At 39.5% G+C, this 13,831-nt stretch overlaps 2 protein-coding genes across 2 annotated transcripts; both read left to right on the top strand.

Annotated features, from left to right (window-relative positions):
• The first annotated feature begins 10,809 nt into the window (after window positions 1-10,809).
• Window positions 10,810-11,205, top strand: LOC149193595 (toll/interleukin-1 receptor-like protein). The gene has a single exon (XM_089407367.1). The coding sequence runs from the start codon at window positions 10,810-10,812 to the stop codon at window positions 11,203-11,205; it is 396 nt and encodes a 131-aa protein (XP_089263493.1).
• A 270-nt stretch (window positions 11,206-11,475) lies between these two features.
• LOC149193594 (disease resistance protein L6-like) lies at window positions 11,476-12,453 on the top strand. Its single transcript, XM_089407366.1, has one exon. The coding sequence runs from the start codon at window positions 11,476-11,478 to the stop codon at window positions 12,451-12,453; it is 978 nt and encodes a 325-aa protein (XP_089263492.1).
• Window positions 12,454-13,831: the final 1,378 nt, after the last annotated feature.

Below are 13,831 nucleotides of genomic sequence, written 5' to 3'. Positions count from 1 at the left end.
ATTGGGGAATATGAAATGGATCAAGTGATTCTAGATTTATGATTGGACACGAATGTACTGCCAAAGCAGACATGGGAGGGCATGGGCAGGCTTGCATTGCAATGGTCCCCTATTCAATTGCGAATGGTGAACTAGCAAAATATCCTTTTGATGGGGAGATTGCAGGGAATAACGGTAGATATCGAAGGTGCGAGCATGCTTGCAGATTTAGAAGTGACAGAGATTGTCGATGATAACAATCCCTATCCTACACTACTAGGAATAGATTGGGCCACTGAAATGAATCGAGTGATAAATCTAAAGAAGCACGAGATGATTTTTGAGAAAAAGTCACTACGCATAGTGGTACCTTTAGACCCTGCGGAAGGATCGTGCTACACAGAGCCAGTGTGCGATGATGATCTAGACTGTATCTACAAGATAACTTCTCGGGAATAGGATTGGGTGAATCCTATAGTGGATGGCAGGATTTCGTGGTAGCATGAAATCCCCTGCACCTCAGATTCAGATGAGGAAAGAGAACGATGGCAGAACCGGTTACACGAGATAACCACACTCAATTGCAACATGATGGTAAGATCACCGCGCTGCACGAAAACAGAGGTAAGGGATATGCCTATGTATGACGGGTTGAGTGAGGTGGATGAATTTCTAAACAAATTTGAAACAGAGGTGCCAGAACAGCAGCTGTTCGATGCTCTGAAATGGGTACTATGCACTACACCCGCAAGATGGTGGGGTACGCATCAAAGGAGTTTTGAGGATTGGCGCAGATGTAGAGGGCTGATGCGCCTACAATTTGGGAAACCGAAGATGCGGCTAACAGACAAGTATGACGGACGGGATGATCCATGCGGACACCTCGCAAAATCGACCAAGGTCTATAGGGAAGAGCCACAACCTAAATGGGTACATTTGTTCTGTCATACCATGGATGTCATACCCATGAATTGGTATACTAAGACGGAGCTTCACCATGGCACGAGCAAATGGGATATCTTGTGTGAAGGATTCCTGTTAACCTTCACATTTGAAGATCGTTGGTGGGATACTATTGATGATGTGCTACAAGTAGTAAAAGTAGCTATCTTCAAAATACCCCAGGAACCAATGGAAGTTCCTCAGCTAGAATGGGCAACCCAGCTAAGCTATGCACTGGAGTGTTACAATGTAAATATTGAGGAAGATGATGAGAATCTATGAAATATTAACATTCTAGAAACTTAAGGCTATAGCGAGGTTTGAGGACCATTGATTGAGGATCCTGACATCACCGCGCCACTAAAAATGAAGCAGGCAAACATTAGGACAGAGGCGGAACCAAAGTATGCAACGCTTGGTGACTATTGGGTGATGCCATGATGGATAAAGTCACTGAGTTACTCCGTGAGTACCAAGACTTATTCCTGAAAAAGATTACGGACTTAAAAGGGATCGTTGGTGACTTAAGGATGATGAAGATCACCCTAGAACTTGACGCAAAGTCGGTTAAGCAGAGGCCTTACCGCTTGAATCCGAAGTATAAGAAAAAGGTTCACGTAGAATTAGACAAAATGCTCACAGTTGGAATTATTGAGCCGGTGGAAGAATCTGACTGCGTGAGCCCTATGGTAGTGTAGGAGAAAAAGAAAAAGGGTGAAATAATAATATGTGTGGACCTCAGGAAGTTGAATGGCGCCTGTGTACATGACCCATTCCTGACACCATTCACAGATGAAGTATTGGAAAATGTTGGTGGATAAGAAGCATACTCATTCACGGATGGGTTCTTAGGGTACCACCAGATCAAAATCGTGTCGGAAGACAGGAGCAAGATGACCTTCGCAACGGAATGGGGTTGCTTTCAATACACCGTTATGTTGTTTGGGTTGAAGAACGCGCCAGCCATATTTTCGTGCATTGTTGTTGCCACATTCAAAGAATACATCCACAAGTTCCTGGAGGTCTACCTGGATGATTGGACTATCTTTGGATTGGTTAAGCATCACATAGCAAGCTTACGCTTGATGCTGGATACTTTCCGACAACACCAGATTGCACTCAACCTTAAGAAATGCACATTCCTCGTTCCCATTGGGAACCTATTGAGACATGTGGTCTACAAATAGGGACTGATGGTGGACCCTGTGAAGATTGTAGTAATTCTAAATTTGGAAGCACCACGAAGTGTTAAACAGTTGCGTGCTACCTTGGGACACACAGGGTACTACAGGAAGTTCATTAAAAGCTATGCCCAAATCACCGCCAATGGAGAAATTATTGAAAAAAGATGTCATATTTTGCTAGAATGATGATTGCATGAAGAGCCTGGATGTCCTAAAGGGGAAATTGGCTTCTGTTCCAATCCTGGTCTTCCCAAAATGGGATGTGGAGTTTCATGTCCATGTTGAACGTCTTGTATTATGTTGGGAGCAGTGTTCACACAAGAGGGCAGAGAGGGCTTGGATCATCCTATCGCATTTACAAGTCGTAGATTGTCCAAAATTGAGAAGAACTATTCCACAACCGAGCGCGAGGGGTTGGTGATGGTGTACGCGCTCCAAAAATACCGGCACTATTTGCTAGGAGGACATTTCAAGATGTATACAGACCATTTCATGCTCAAGTACTTGGTCAAAAAGCCTGTGTTGGGGGGGTGCATATGTAGGTGGCTCTTGTTGTTCCAAGAATATGACTTTGAGGTCATGGTCAAACCTGGATGCCTAAACACAGGACCGGATCACTTGTCGTGTATTGAGATGGGTGAGGAACCTACTAGTTTGGAGGAAGGATTACCTAACGCACAGCTCTTTGCGGTGGACATCACGGATGGGCACTTCAAAGATATAATCCACTTTCTGACAACAGGGACCACATCGAAGGAAGACTCTGTCCAATAGAAGAAGGAATTGGTAGTGCACGTGGCAGATTTTTCTGTCATCATGGGGCACCTATACAAAATGGGAAATGATGACATATTGCGAAGATACGTACATGAATTTGAACAAAGTCAGATCCTCATGGAAGCACATGGTGGTGCTGCAAGAGGGCACTGTGCAGGATGTACGACTGCACAAAATATTCTTCGCACAGGGTTGTGGTGGCCAAACCTTCACCAAGATTCAAAAGCATACTGTAAGGCCTGCGATATATGTCAAAGGATCAGAAAACCATTGTGAAGGAACGAGATGTCGTTGAATCCACAAATGACACTGCAACCATTCGAGAAATGGGCAATTGACTTTGTGGGACATATCAAACCTCAGGTAAAGATGGCTCGCGCTACATCATCATTACGACAAAGTACCTGACATAATGGCCGGAAGCACAGTCGGTTAAAGACTACACAACCACTATGGCGGTGAATTTTTTGTTTGAAAACGAGTTGACTCGATTTAGCTGTCCGAAAATCTTAATGAGTGACCACGGAACACATTTCCTAAATGAAACCATCAGCGTGCTCACAAAAGAGTTCCAGGTGTATCATCAAAAAAGTACACCACATCACCCACAAGCTAATGGGACTATAGAAGGATTCAACAAAATACTAGATACTGCGCTGACCAAAGTGTGCAACGCGCGATGAAGTGATTGGGACTTGTGCATACCTGCAGTGTTATGGGCTTACAAGACAACATGGAAGAAACTGATAGGACAAACACCTTTCTGGTTAGTTTATGGTGTGGAAGTTGTCATTCCGATGGAATATATCGTACCTAGTCTGCGAATAGCAGCGCTCATAGGGATGATGGACCGTGAAGCTCTAGAGGAAAGGCTCGCGCAATTGGCCGAACTTGAGGAGGAATGGTTCTTGGGTAGTTTTCATCAGTAGGAATAAAAGTAGCATGAAAAGGCCTAGCATGATAACCATATTAAGTTGCACACCTTCAAGGTAAACGACTTAGTGTTCCTGTATGACAGTAAGTTTGAAAAATTTCTGGGAAAATTCAAAATGCATTCGCTGGGACCATATGCAGTTAAGGAGGTCAAAGACGGAGGCGTGGTCTAGCTAGTCAAACCAAATGGAGAACCCTTCCTAGGAAAAGTGAATGGTAGCCACTTGAAGCCCTACATGGGTGGGCTAGTTATCTGACTAGCCGGCCGAAGCATAGTCTTCATGCTCTGAGGAGCTAGACAAAGGCGTAGGACTATAAACATATGCAGCAAATACTGGTATAGATGTATGGAAACAATTCAGATGTGGAGGTCTCAGAACAAAGGATGCAACAGATTCAACAAGCAGCGGCTCAGTGTGCTGCCGACATCAGCACCGTTCGAGGACAGTCGAAGGAACTCCATGCGAAGATCACCGCACTAAAAGAGTGACTCAAGGGCGAGTCACGTTGTTTGTGTTGGGGGCCTGTTGGGCATGGAATCCCCCCACAGCATGTTTTGGGGCTCAAAGCCCAAGTTTTGACCCAATATTATTGAAAATTCTCTATGAATTGCAGGCGTGGAGCGCGAAATGTATGATAGAGTCACAGGGTTGTCCACCCTAGTCTTGTAATGTAATGTCAGCCTACCCATGCTCCACAGAAGATGGGATTGTATAAATAGAGCGAGGCTCTAAGTGTAAAATATAGCGGAGAATAACGAAGAAGCAAAGAGAAAGAGTTTAAGTGTCTAAGTGTGTCTTGGGTCATAGAGTAGGAGAAGGCTCTACAGCTGAGTGCGCAGAGACCTAGCAGTCCACAGATGAGTGCACAAACGCATGCAGGTAAGTGCACAGGGTGCACAGGGCGGAGTCGAGTCTGTAACCAAAGAAGAGAATAATAAAGAGAGGTTTTATCCAAATTCTATGTATCTGTTCTGGAGTTATTACATGTTTGATATAAATTGCAAATATACTTTTTATTTACTTCATGCAACTGTATGAATGATTTATATTGCTAAGTATACTTTACACATGCAAGTAAGCTAAGTTAATCAACTAACAATAGAATACTAGTAAAGGCTTGGGTAATAACAGCGTTCGGTCCTTGAGTAGGGCTGTGCAAAGGCAGCATCTCAGGCTGCGAGGTACGGGTAAGTGCACATAGTGACGTGCATGCAAGGTCAAACTTTGAACCACTTGAACTCATCAGACATCTCTAGGGTGTAGGAACCTGGTTCTAGCACCCTCCCATACTACTTTGGGTGAGACCTTAGTCTGCCCTCCGTAGACTATTCTCGAAAGGGCTAGTAGTACCAGGATTTGTTTGGAAAAGTCACCTCTAAATCTAGGTTAGGCCCCAACAAGCCAACACTAGGGTTGACTTAGAGTTTGATTCTTTGTGACTTTGAGTCTTTACCATGTGACTATGAGTATTAAGCACCTTGATTATATTTGAGACCACTAAAATCCATGTGTGAGCTTGTGATTCTTGCAATTAGATTGATGAACCACTTAGTGCCTGCTAAATCCTTGCTAACTAGCTGATGAATTGATGAGCACCAGTATTGCAGCAAGAATGCTGCAACTCCTGGGCTACCAACTTTACTTTGTCAACCCAGGGTTCGTACAAACTTAGAGGTGTTAGTGTTGTATACACAAGTAAAAGTGATGGTTCTGCCTTTTGTTACAGTTCAGTTGGCAAGAGACCACTGAGTTTTTCAAGCCAGACTTCTATGGAGTCAAAAGAAGCTTGGTTTTTTGATGGAAGAAAGGGAAATCTGCTCTATGGGAGAGCTACTCTACTGTAATAATGGAAAAGACCAAAATTCAATGCTAAATCACAGCATTTCCTAATTAACTACCAAAAAAACTAAATTAACATGAACCAAATTCCACTATCTAAGCATGCAAGTAAGAAGCATCAAACATCACTGATGTGCAAGTAAAGGGATTGAAATAAATCTATTTTTGTCTTTTTGTCTTTTCATGCAAAATCAAGTATGCAAACTAATTTCTTTTGGTGATGTGGCAAGTGAATTAAGGATGTTGGAGGATGGATGGAAGGGTTAGGATATGTTTGGATGGTGTGGGATACCTTGGGAGGATTTTGATGACTTCCTAGAGGTTTTCCCTCAATTCAGCCTCAAAACAAATGATTTCAAGAAAAGCTACAGGATGTACTAGAAACCTACATGATTCCTTGTAAACCTACACGATACAACTGAGAGAAAAATGGAAGGTGTTGGAGGTAATGGAAGGATTAGGGAAGGTGGTATATGGGTGGAATGAAGTGAGGAAAGGTCTAGGATCACTCAGAAGTCAACAACAAAGATAGAAGATGGTTGGATTCTCTTAATGTTCTTGGAAGAATTTCTATGAAAAAATGATGAAAACTAATGAAGGTAATGGTGAAAACAAGGAATGACTATGGTGGATGGAGTGGAAGGTGGTTTCTGGCTATGAATTCTTTGTCTCCTCCTAAATCACCTGCTCTGCATAAAACATGTATAATTCCCAAAAAGCTATGTAAACAAGAAGAATTCTCATAAGCTACAAAAGCAGAATTAATGAACTAACTGCCTACATGATGCATGAGGAAAGTTGCTTAAAGGAATGAAAGAATGGATGAGATCTAATGCTAGAGTGAAGATAGAATAAATGGCAATGAAATCCTACTTTGAAAAACTTATCAAATGCAAACTTAAATACAGTAAACTCTAAATCTTATGCAAGAAATAGAAATCTATGTTTTTGGGGCTGCATAAGGGTCCCTGCCTCAAATCATGATCCCAAAGGGAGGAAATGAGGCCAAGACACCCACTAACAACCTTATGGTACTCCTGTTATCCCTGCTAACCTGCTACTGAAGTAAGGCAAAAATGGAAGGAAACTAATAAACAATCAATCCAATCTACACTAAACAATGTAAACTTTGAAACGGGAACTGATACTGTTACCCGTTTTGTAGAGGTGGCAAAAAAATGACCCGATTTTCAAAAGTGGTGATGCAGAATACACATGTTTTTTTTAGAACATGGTTTTTGGAACTTTAATTTTTTTCATGTGCATTAAGTTTTAGAATGGTAGTGAATGGTAGTGATTTTCATCCTGATTTTAAAAAGTGAGTATTCTGCATCACACCCTTTTTTTAAAAGACCTATTTTTTCACTTTAAATTTTCTAGTGTGTGAAATGTAAAAAATTATTTTCTAAATTTGATAGTTTTTGAAGTCGTCATTGTATTCATATTTTCTTGTTCTCTATCTTAATTTTTTTTTTTTTTTTTAGTGGGGTTTTTATTATTTTGCGTTTTTAAATTAGAAAGTCGATAGTTTGAATTTTAGATAATCTACATGTTTAGACATCCTTAATTAATTTTTCAATCCATATGAAATAATTGTTTCTAAAAAACAACATTTTTTAACAATGGACATAAAAAATAACCATTTTTAACATAAATATAACAAAAAAACTAAACGTTTTGATAATTTTTTGCTAGAATTAACATGTCAAAATCACAATTTTTATACAAAAATATTAACTAAAAATGGTCAAATAATAGTTTTTTTTATGAATTACATGTCAAAAAGATAATAATAACTACTTTTTTTTTTCAAAAAATAATGATTAACTTAAAAATCAATGCAGAAATCACATATTACCAATATTGAACATATAACAACCCTAATTGAGTGTTTATTCTTCTCATAAAATGTCAAAGTCAAAACATTGCAAAGCTTGATTTACAAGCATAACTTAAATTTAATCAACAATGTCACGTAATCCAAATTCTTCGTCCTCTAGAGTTTCATCATTGTCCTCTTCCACAATATTTTCTGTTTCATTTTGCTCATTTTCCTCTTCTAATGGGTCTTTGATGTCTGCAAATCTCCCAATATATGTCTTTCCAAACATTCCATGTAATGGTGGTTGGGGTTCCTTTGCCTTTTTTGCCACACGTGATTCACTAAAGTCCCCTTTCTTCAACCCAATTTCTTGCATTGCATCTCGAAGAAATTGAAGAGCATTAATTCTTTGCTGAATGAAATTGCATTGTAATGGATCTTTCTCAATTGTCGTTAGATCTAGCGAGGAGATTCGACGATTAAGGATATGTATGTAGGTCAAGCGATGTCTTCCTCCGCCGTTAGATCTAGCGAGGAGATTCGATGATTAAGGATATGTATGTAGGTCAAGGTGAGTGTTATCCTTTGAGTTTGTTGTGCTTCATGGTGGGAATCGGTGGATTTCGGGTGGACTACATGCTCGAGGGTTATCCCCCCGTTCAGACCCAAAATCCTTTTAGAATGGTCTGTATTTCCTCAGTGGGTTCGATTCTAATTTTAACGTGGTTGCAAGTTCTCGCCCCGATATGAGCCTCATCTGTCAGATCTTTGAGGGGTGATCGAACAGTGTTGACTTATGTTTGTTTTTCGAGGGTTTTGTTGTTCTGTTTGTGGGTCTATGGCTTTAAGCAGTTTGATATTTCTTTAGCCCAAAGTTCCTTGGGGACTGTTGTATTTTATGTATTTTTCTTTCCGATTTAATGAAATAGAAGTTACAACTCTTAGTTTAGCAAAAAAAAAAGAAAATTTGCTCAGGGGGAGTTCCAGTACAGGTACCAGTTCCCATTGGTTAGGTAGAGCATCTTTCTATTCACTGTGGTTTTGCAGTAGGCCAAGTCATTTATTCATATAAGCGAATGAATGTTAAACATGTATTTTTGTTTTCTGATTTTTGTCTTTATTTTTTATGCTTGTGGTTATTCCAATGTATTAATGTTTTGTAATTTGAAAATTATGAAATCAAAAGAGGAATGTAATATTTCTTTGGGTTAGGTTAGTTATCGAGGTTAATAAACAAACTATAAGTCATTGAACCAAAGGGGAACAATCATAAACGCTAATTAATAGGCTTGAAGATTGCTGCAAGCCCTAGGTTAAGCCTGCATTATCCACAGACTAAACACACATACACACACACACATATAAGTACTCTTGAAAACATAAAAAAATGTGTAAATGAATGTGTAGATTGTTTTTAATACTAAGTGAATTTATTGTTCTAGATATTTCTATCTAACACACATAAACATAATATGTTGAATGAAGGCTTTCAAGCTATTTTTGAAAAGTATCAACTGTAACTAATATAATGTAATGAGAAAAATATCAGAGTCGAAGAAAGTAATACATGAGAGCTAAGAAAAATTGAAAGAAAAACTAATTTAAAATTAGTAATATTAGTAATATATGTCAAGCATACTATTATAGGATTTATCATTCACATGTGTTTCCTTCCAAGGTGTTTAATACCCAAAATGGTGAAACAAAATTTAGATGTGAGAACATAAGGGTTTTTCTTTATTTTTCTAATGAAAAATGAACAACCACCAAAGAAGATGTACAAGAAACATGCATAACATAATAGGTAACCTTTTACTATCCCTAGCAAAACATAATTAATTTTTTTTGCATCTAGTTGCCTGGGGATACCATAGTTCTCCACACAATGTACCCAGATATGATTTATAAAGCACTTGTACAATCGACAATTTGTATAGAAAACCATAAAAGGAATATACTACATAATTAAATCTCCACAGGTAACCTCAAAAGAGCATGTTCTAGTAATGTAAGTGTGAGTAGTCAAAGACTCATTAAGAAGAAAGACAAACATTTCTAAAATGTATTTGGTGAGAGTTATAAACCCCCAACTCGTAAGCTTTTCACGCCAAAAAGGGTTCTTGGTCAAAACATTAAGTTATGAAAATTAAAGAGAAATATAACCAATTAAAAATAATCCACTCAATTAAAATATAGCATCTATCATCACTTATTTTTATTATACTTTATTAATATCCTAATTAAAACCGTAAAAAAATTAAATTACATTTATAATACAAAACCATGAGTACACACCTTGCCATAATTTGTCGGAAACAATCTTAGCATCGGTTTCTAACATTAAAGCGAGTTCGGCCAAACACTAGGGAGAAAAGGCATAGTTCTCGGACAAAATAGCGATTTGAACAGAAGAAGAGAGAATGGCGTGCTGTATTTTGTCTGGAATGTGATCGCCCAACTCAAATTCGTCGAAATCGAGAAACACACGCAGTCCCATTTGTCGGAGAGAATGGTAAAGAATGCTCGCCATCGACTTCTTCACATCAGCCCCTCGGTGATTGATGAATACGTCATATAACGATTGAGAGTTTGTGGTCGATGGATTAATGAAGTCGCTGCTGTCCTATTGATATCTTCTCTTCTCTCTCAAAAATGTGAGCGTTTGTTTTGGAGTAAATCTTTCTATTCTAACATTGTTACTGCATTTAGGATCTGAGATTTCTTATTCTCAGCAAATACTGCTATGCCATCCTCAAGCTTCCAAGTCACTGCTGATGAAATCGCTGATGAAATCTACCGGGCGCCACCCCCGGGCCGCCCCGCCCCACCTGAGGGGCGGAGCGGGGCGGCCCCGGGGTGGCGCCCGGCAGATTTCATCAGCGATTTCATCAGCAGTGACTTGGAAGCTTGAGGATGGCATAGCAGTATTTGCTGAGAATAAGAAATCTCAGATCCTAAATGCAGTAACAATGTTAGAATAGAAAGATTCGCCCGCGCAGCGCCACCCCCGGGCCGCCCCGCTCCGCCCCTCGGGCTGGGCGGGGCGGCCCAGGGGTGGCGCCCAACAGATTTCATCAGCAATTTCATCAGCAGTGACTTGGAAGCTTGAGGATGGCATAGCAGTATTTGCTGAGAATAAGAAATCTCAGATCCTAAATGAAGTAACAATGTTAGAATAGAAAGATTTACTCCAAAACAAACGCTCACATTTTTGAGAGAGAAGAGAAGATATCAATAGGACAGCAGCGACTTCATTAATCCATCGACCACAAACTCTCAATCGTTATATGACGTATTCATCAATCACCGAGGGGCTGATGTGAAGAAGTCGATGGCGAGCATTCTTTACCATTCTCTCCGACAAATGGGACTGCGCGTGTTTCTCGATTCCGACGAATTTGAGTTGGGCGATCACATTCCAGACAAAATACAGCACGCAATTCTCTCTTCTTCTGTTCAAATCGCTATTTTGTCCGAGAACTATGCCTTTTCTCCCTGGTGTTTGGCCGAACTCACTTTAATGTTAGAAACCGATGCTAAGATTGTTTCTGTTTTTCATCATATTCCGCCTTACTTCGCTCGTCACTGCTGGGGAGTATACGCTGATGCATTTCGGAAACACGAATCGGATGGCAGATACAGCAATGCAGAGATTAAGAAATGGAAGGAAGCCCTCCATAAAGCTTCCAATATCAAAGGATGGGAATTAAATGATCATAACGAGTAAGGATTATCAATAGCTGTCTTTATTTGGTTCTGTAGTTTTGCTGTTTGTCATTTATTTTAATATTTAACCATCGTATCTAGTTCTTAATTTTTACGAGCATAAAAAGCCTTTCTAGACACATAACAGATTGATTCCTTCTAGACACATAACAGACTGATTCTACTAAGTAAACAAATACAGAGAAAGTAGATCTCCGTATAAATTCCAGATGAGAAAATAAAAATCTTGGATTGATTAGATTCCGCATTATCACATGGCTTTCATGTAAATATGTTCAGGGACCTGGGGCAGCTCTGCAAGGACATAGTCGACACCGTATTAAAAGAGGTGAAGAGGAGATCATCATTAGAAGTTGCCGAACACCCAGTGGGGCTTGAGGAAGCTGTGGGTGACTTGGACAGAAGAAGGGAGAGGGAGAATAATCCTAAACTTGTAGGAATAGTGGGCATGTGCGGGTCTGGTAAAATAACCCTTGCTGCAGAACTGTTCAACGTCAAACGTTCTGCATTTGATGCCTCGTGTTTTCTCCATGATGTGTGCAAAACATCTGCAGTGAATAATTTGGCGACTCTTCAAAGAATTATTTTGAAAAGGTTACTGAATCTTGATTTAGAGATTGACAACGTGATTGAAGGAAAGTGGATTCTCGAGGATCGTTTCGCAAAAGTTGAGACCACTTCTCGCTTTCTCATTATTTTAGATGGCATTGATCATAAGGAGCAAGTAGATGCCCTCTTGGTCCAAAAAGTCCTTCAAACCAACAGTTTGATAATTATCACGTCCCGTGACAGGAGCGTGTTTACTAGCCGCCCCCAATCTATGCTCTATGAAATGAAATCGATGGCCGAAAAGCATGCGAGGGAGCTCTTTTGTAGGCACGCCTTCAACCAGCCCAGCCCAGTTATCGGATCTGAAAATGTAGTGGATGGCTTCATGAGACGGTGTTTTGGCTTACCTCTGTTGCTTAAAGAGTTCGGAGCCCTACTTAATGGGAAATCTGAAAAGGAATGGGAGATAGAACTGCATAACTCATTCGAAAGGCTGAATAGAGACATCAAAAACAAACTTCAAACGAGTTATGATGCACTGGAGCAGGACGAGAAGGAGATGTTCCAGGACGTTTCCTGCTTCTTCACCGGCCACCCGAAAAATACGGCCATAAGGATATGGAATGCGTCGGGATGGAGTGGATTTCCGAACTATGCAACCTCAACAAACAGCGATGCAAACTCAAAACGTTTTTTATGAACGAAGAAACGCTTCAAACCTTGAAGAGCCAGGTCTCAGCAAGCGGGCTGTCAGGAAATTGCTCTACGTTCGAAGTGCTGGCTGCTCATCTGTGGAGAGTAAGATGCAGGTTTCCGGATGGATGAACATTTCAGAGCTTTCACACATAGATATGGTGTAGGTAGTCAAATATTATGATTAGAGTATGCAATATCAAGCTCGGTAATTTGAAGGTGCTTATTAGATCTTTCTGGGCGTGGGGGGCGGGTGGAAAATAAAAAAAATCTAGTCTAAATTACCCTTTGTTATATTCATTGAATATTAAACTTAGGCGAGGGGCGGGTGGAAAATAAAAAAAATCTAGTCTAAATTACCCTTTGTTATATTCATTGAATATTAAAGTTAAAGTTTTCTGCCAAAATAATGAGTAAAAGTCATTGATTCCCAATTTATTATAATGCATCATCAATTGTGTGTTGTAATAATTTTTAGAACATTGGTGTTCTCAAGTATCATGCATTCATTGGCACAATAATTTTTTAAAATATTATCTCATGGTGTTTTTTTTATGTCCTGGAGCACCACCAGTAGTGCATCATAGAAATTAAGGGCACATCATTACGGCCATGAAATTTGTTTATTAATGTACTTAAGATCTATTGGAGCATTGTTAAAGGTGCATTACTACATTTAATAATAATAATTGACCGACAACTACAGGAAATTTTAACTCAATAGCGAGTTAAGATGTACCAAATCACCATAAATGGTATGTCCTTTCTTTCTAAGTATACTAACAAGCATAATAAACCAACAATATGCTCTATATATTAACCCATTGTACATAGTGTGGCTCGTAAAAGCATCAATGATCACAGCGAGTTGATGCACCACGTGGAATTTTTTTGAAAATAATGAAAAGACAAACAAGTTAAAGAACAATTTTAAATTTTAAACCACTAAATACGTAGAGTGGGGGATAACAATCAATTTACTTGGTCCCTTTTTCATTCAAATAAGTATGGTTATGTTATGGTTAGTGTGTAGAGAAAAAAAAATATAAAAAAAATTAGTATTGTTTGCAAAAATCCACCATGGAAGTAGAGAGGAACTCTTCGCTTCAAGACGACAGAGATTCTAAAAAGGTTGTTACCAAAAGGAACAGTGTTGACATGGGAGTCTGCTGAAACCAGTCGTAGATTTAGAAGACTTTTGAAACCTGGAATGTTGGGCATGCATGTGAACTCAGATGGGGCACTAGTTGATGAAAGAGAAGAATATGGAACATGTTCGTCAGCATCCAGTCACTCATTTGAAGATGTGAATTCTGATGGTGTGCAAGAAAATATGAGTGATTTTGAATAATTGTTTAAGAGAGTTTATATAACTGATGTATGCA

This window comes from Pinus tabuliformis, chromosome 2_2, assembly GCF_031772625.1.
Source record: "Pinus tabuliformis cultivar Carrire ecotype Pingquan chromosome 2_2, CPIR1, whole genome shotgun sequence".
Lineage (NCBI taxonomy): Eukaryota > Viridiplantae > Streptophyta > Pinopsida > Pinales > Pinaceae > Pinus > Pinus tabuliformis.
Note: the sequence above shows the minus strand (reverse complement) of the source record. Positions and strands in the feature narration are given on the sequence as shown.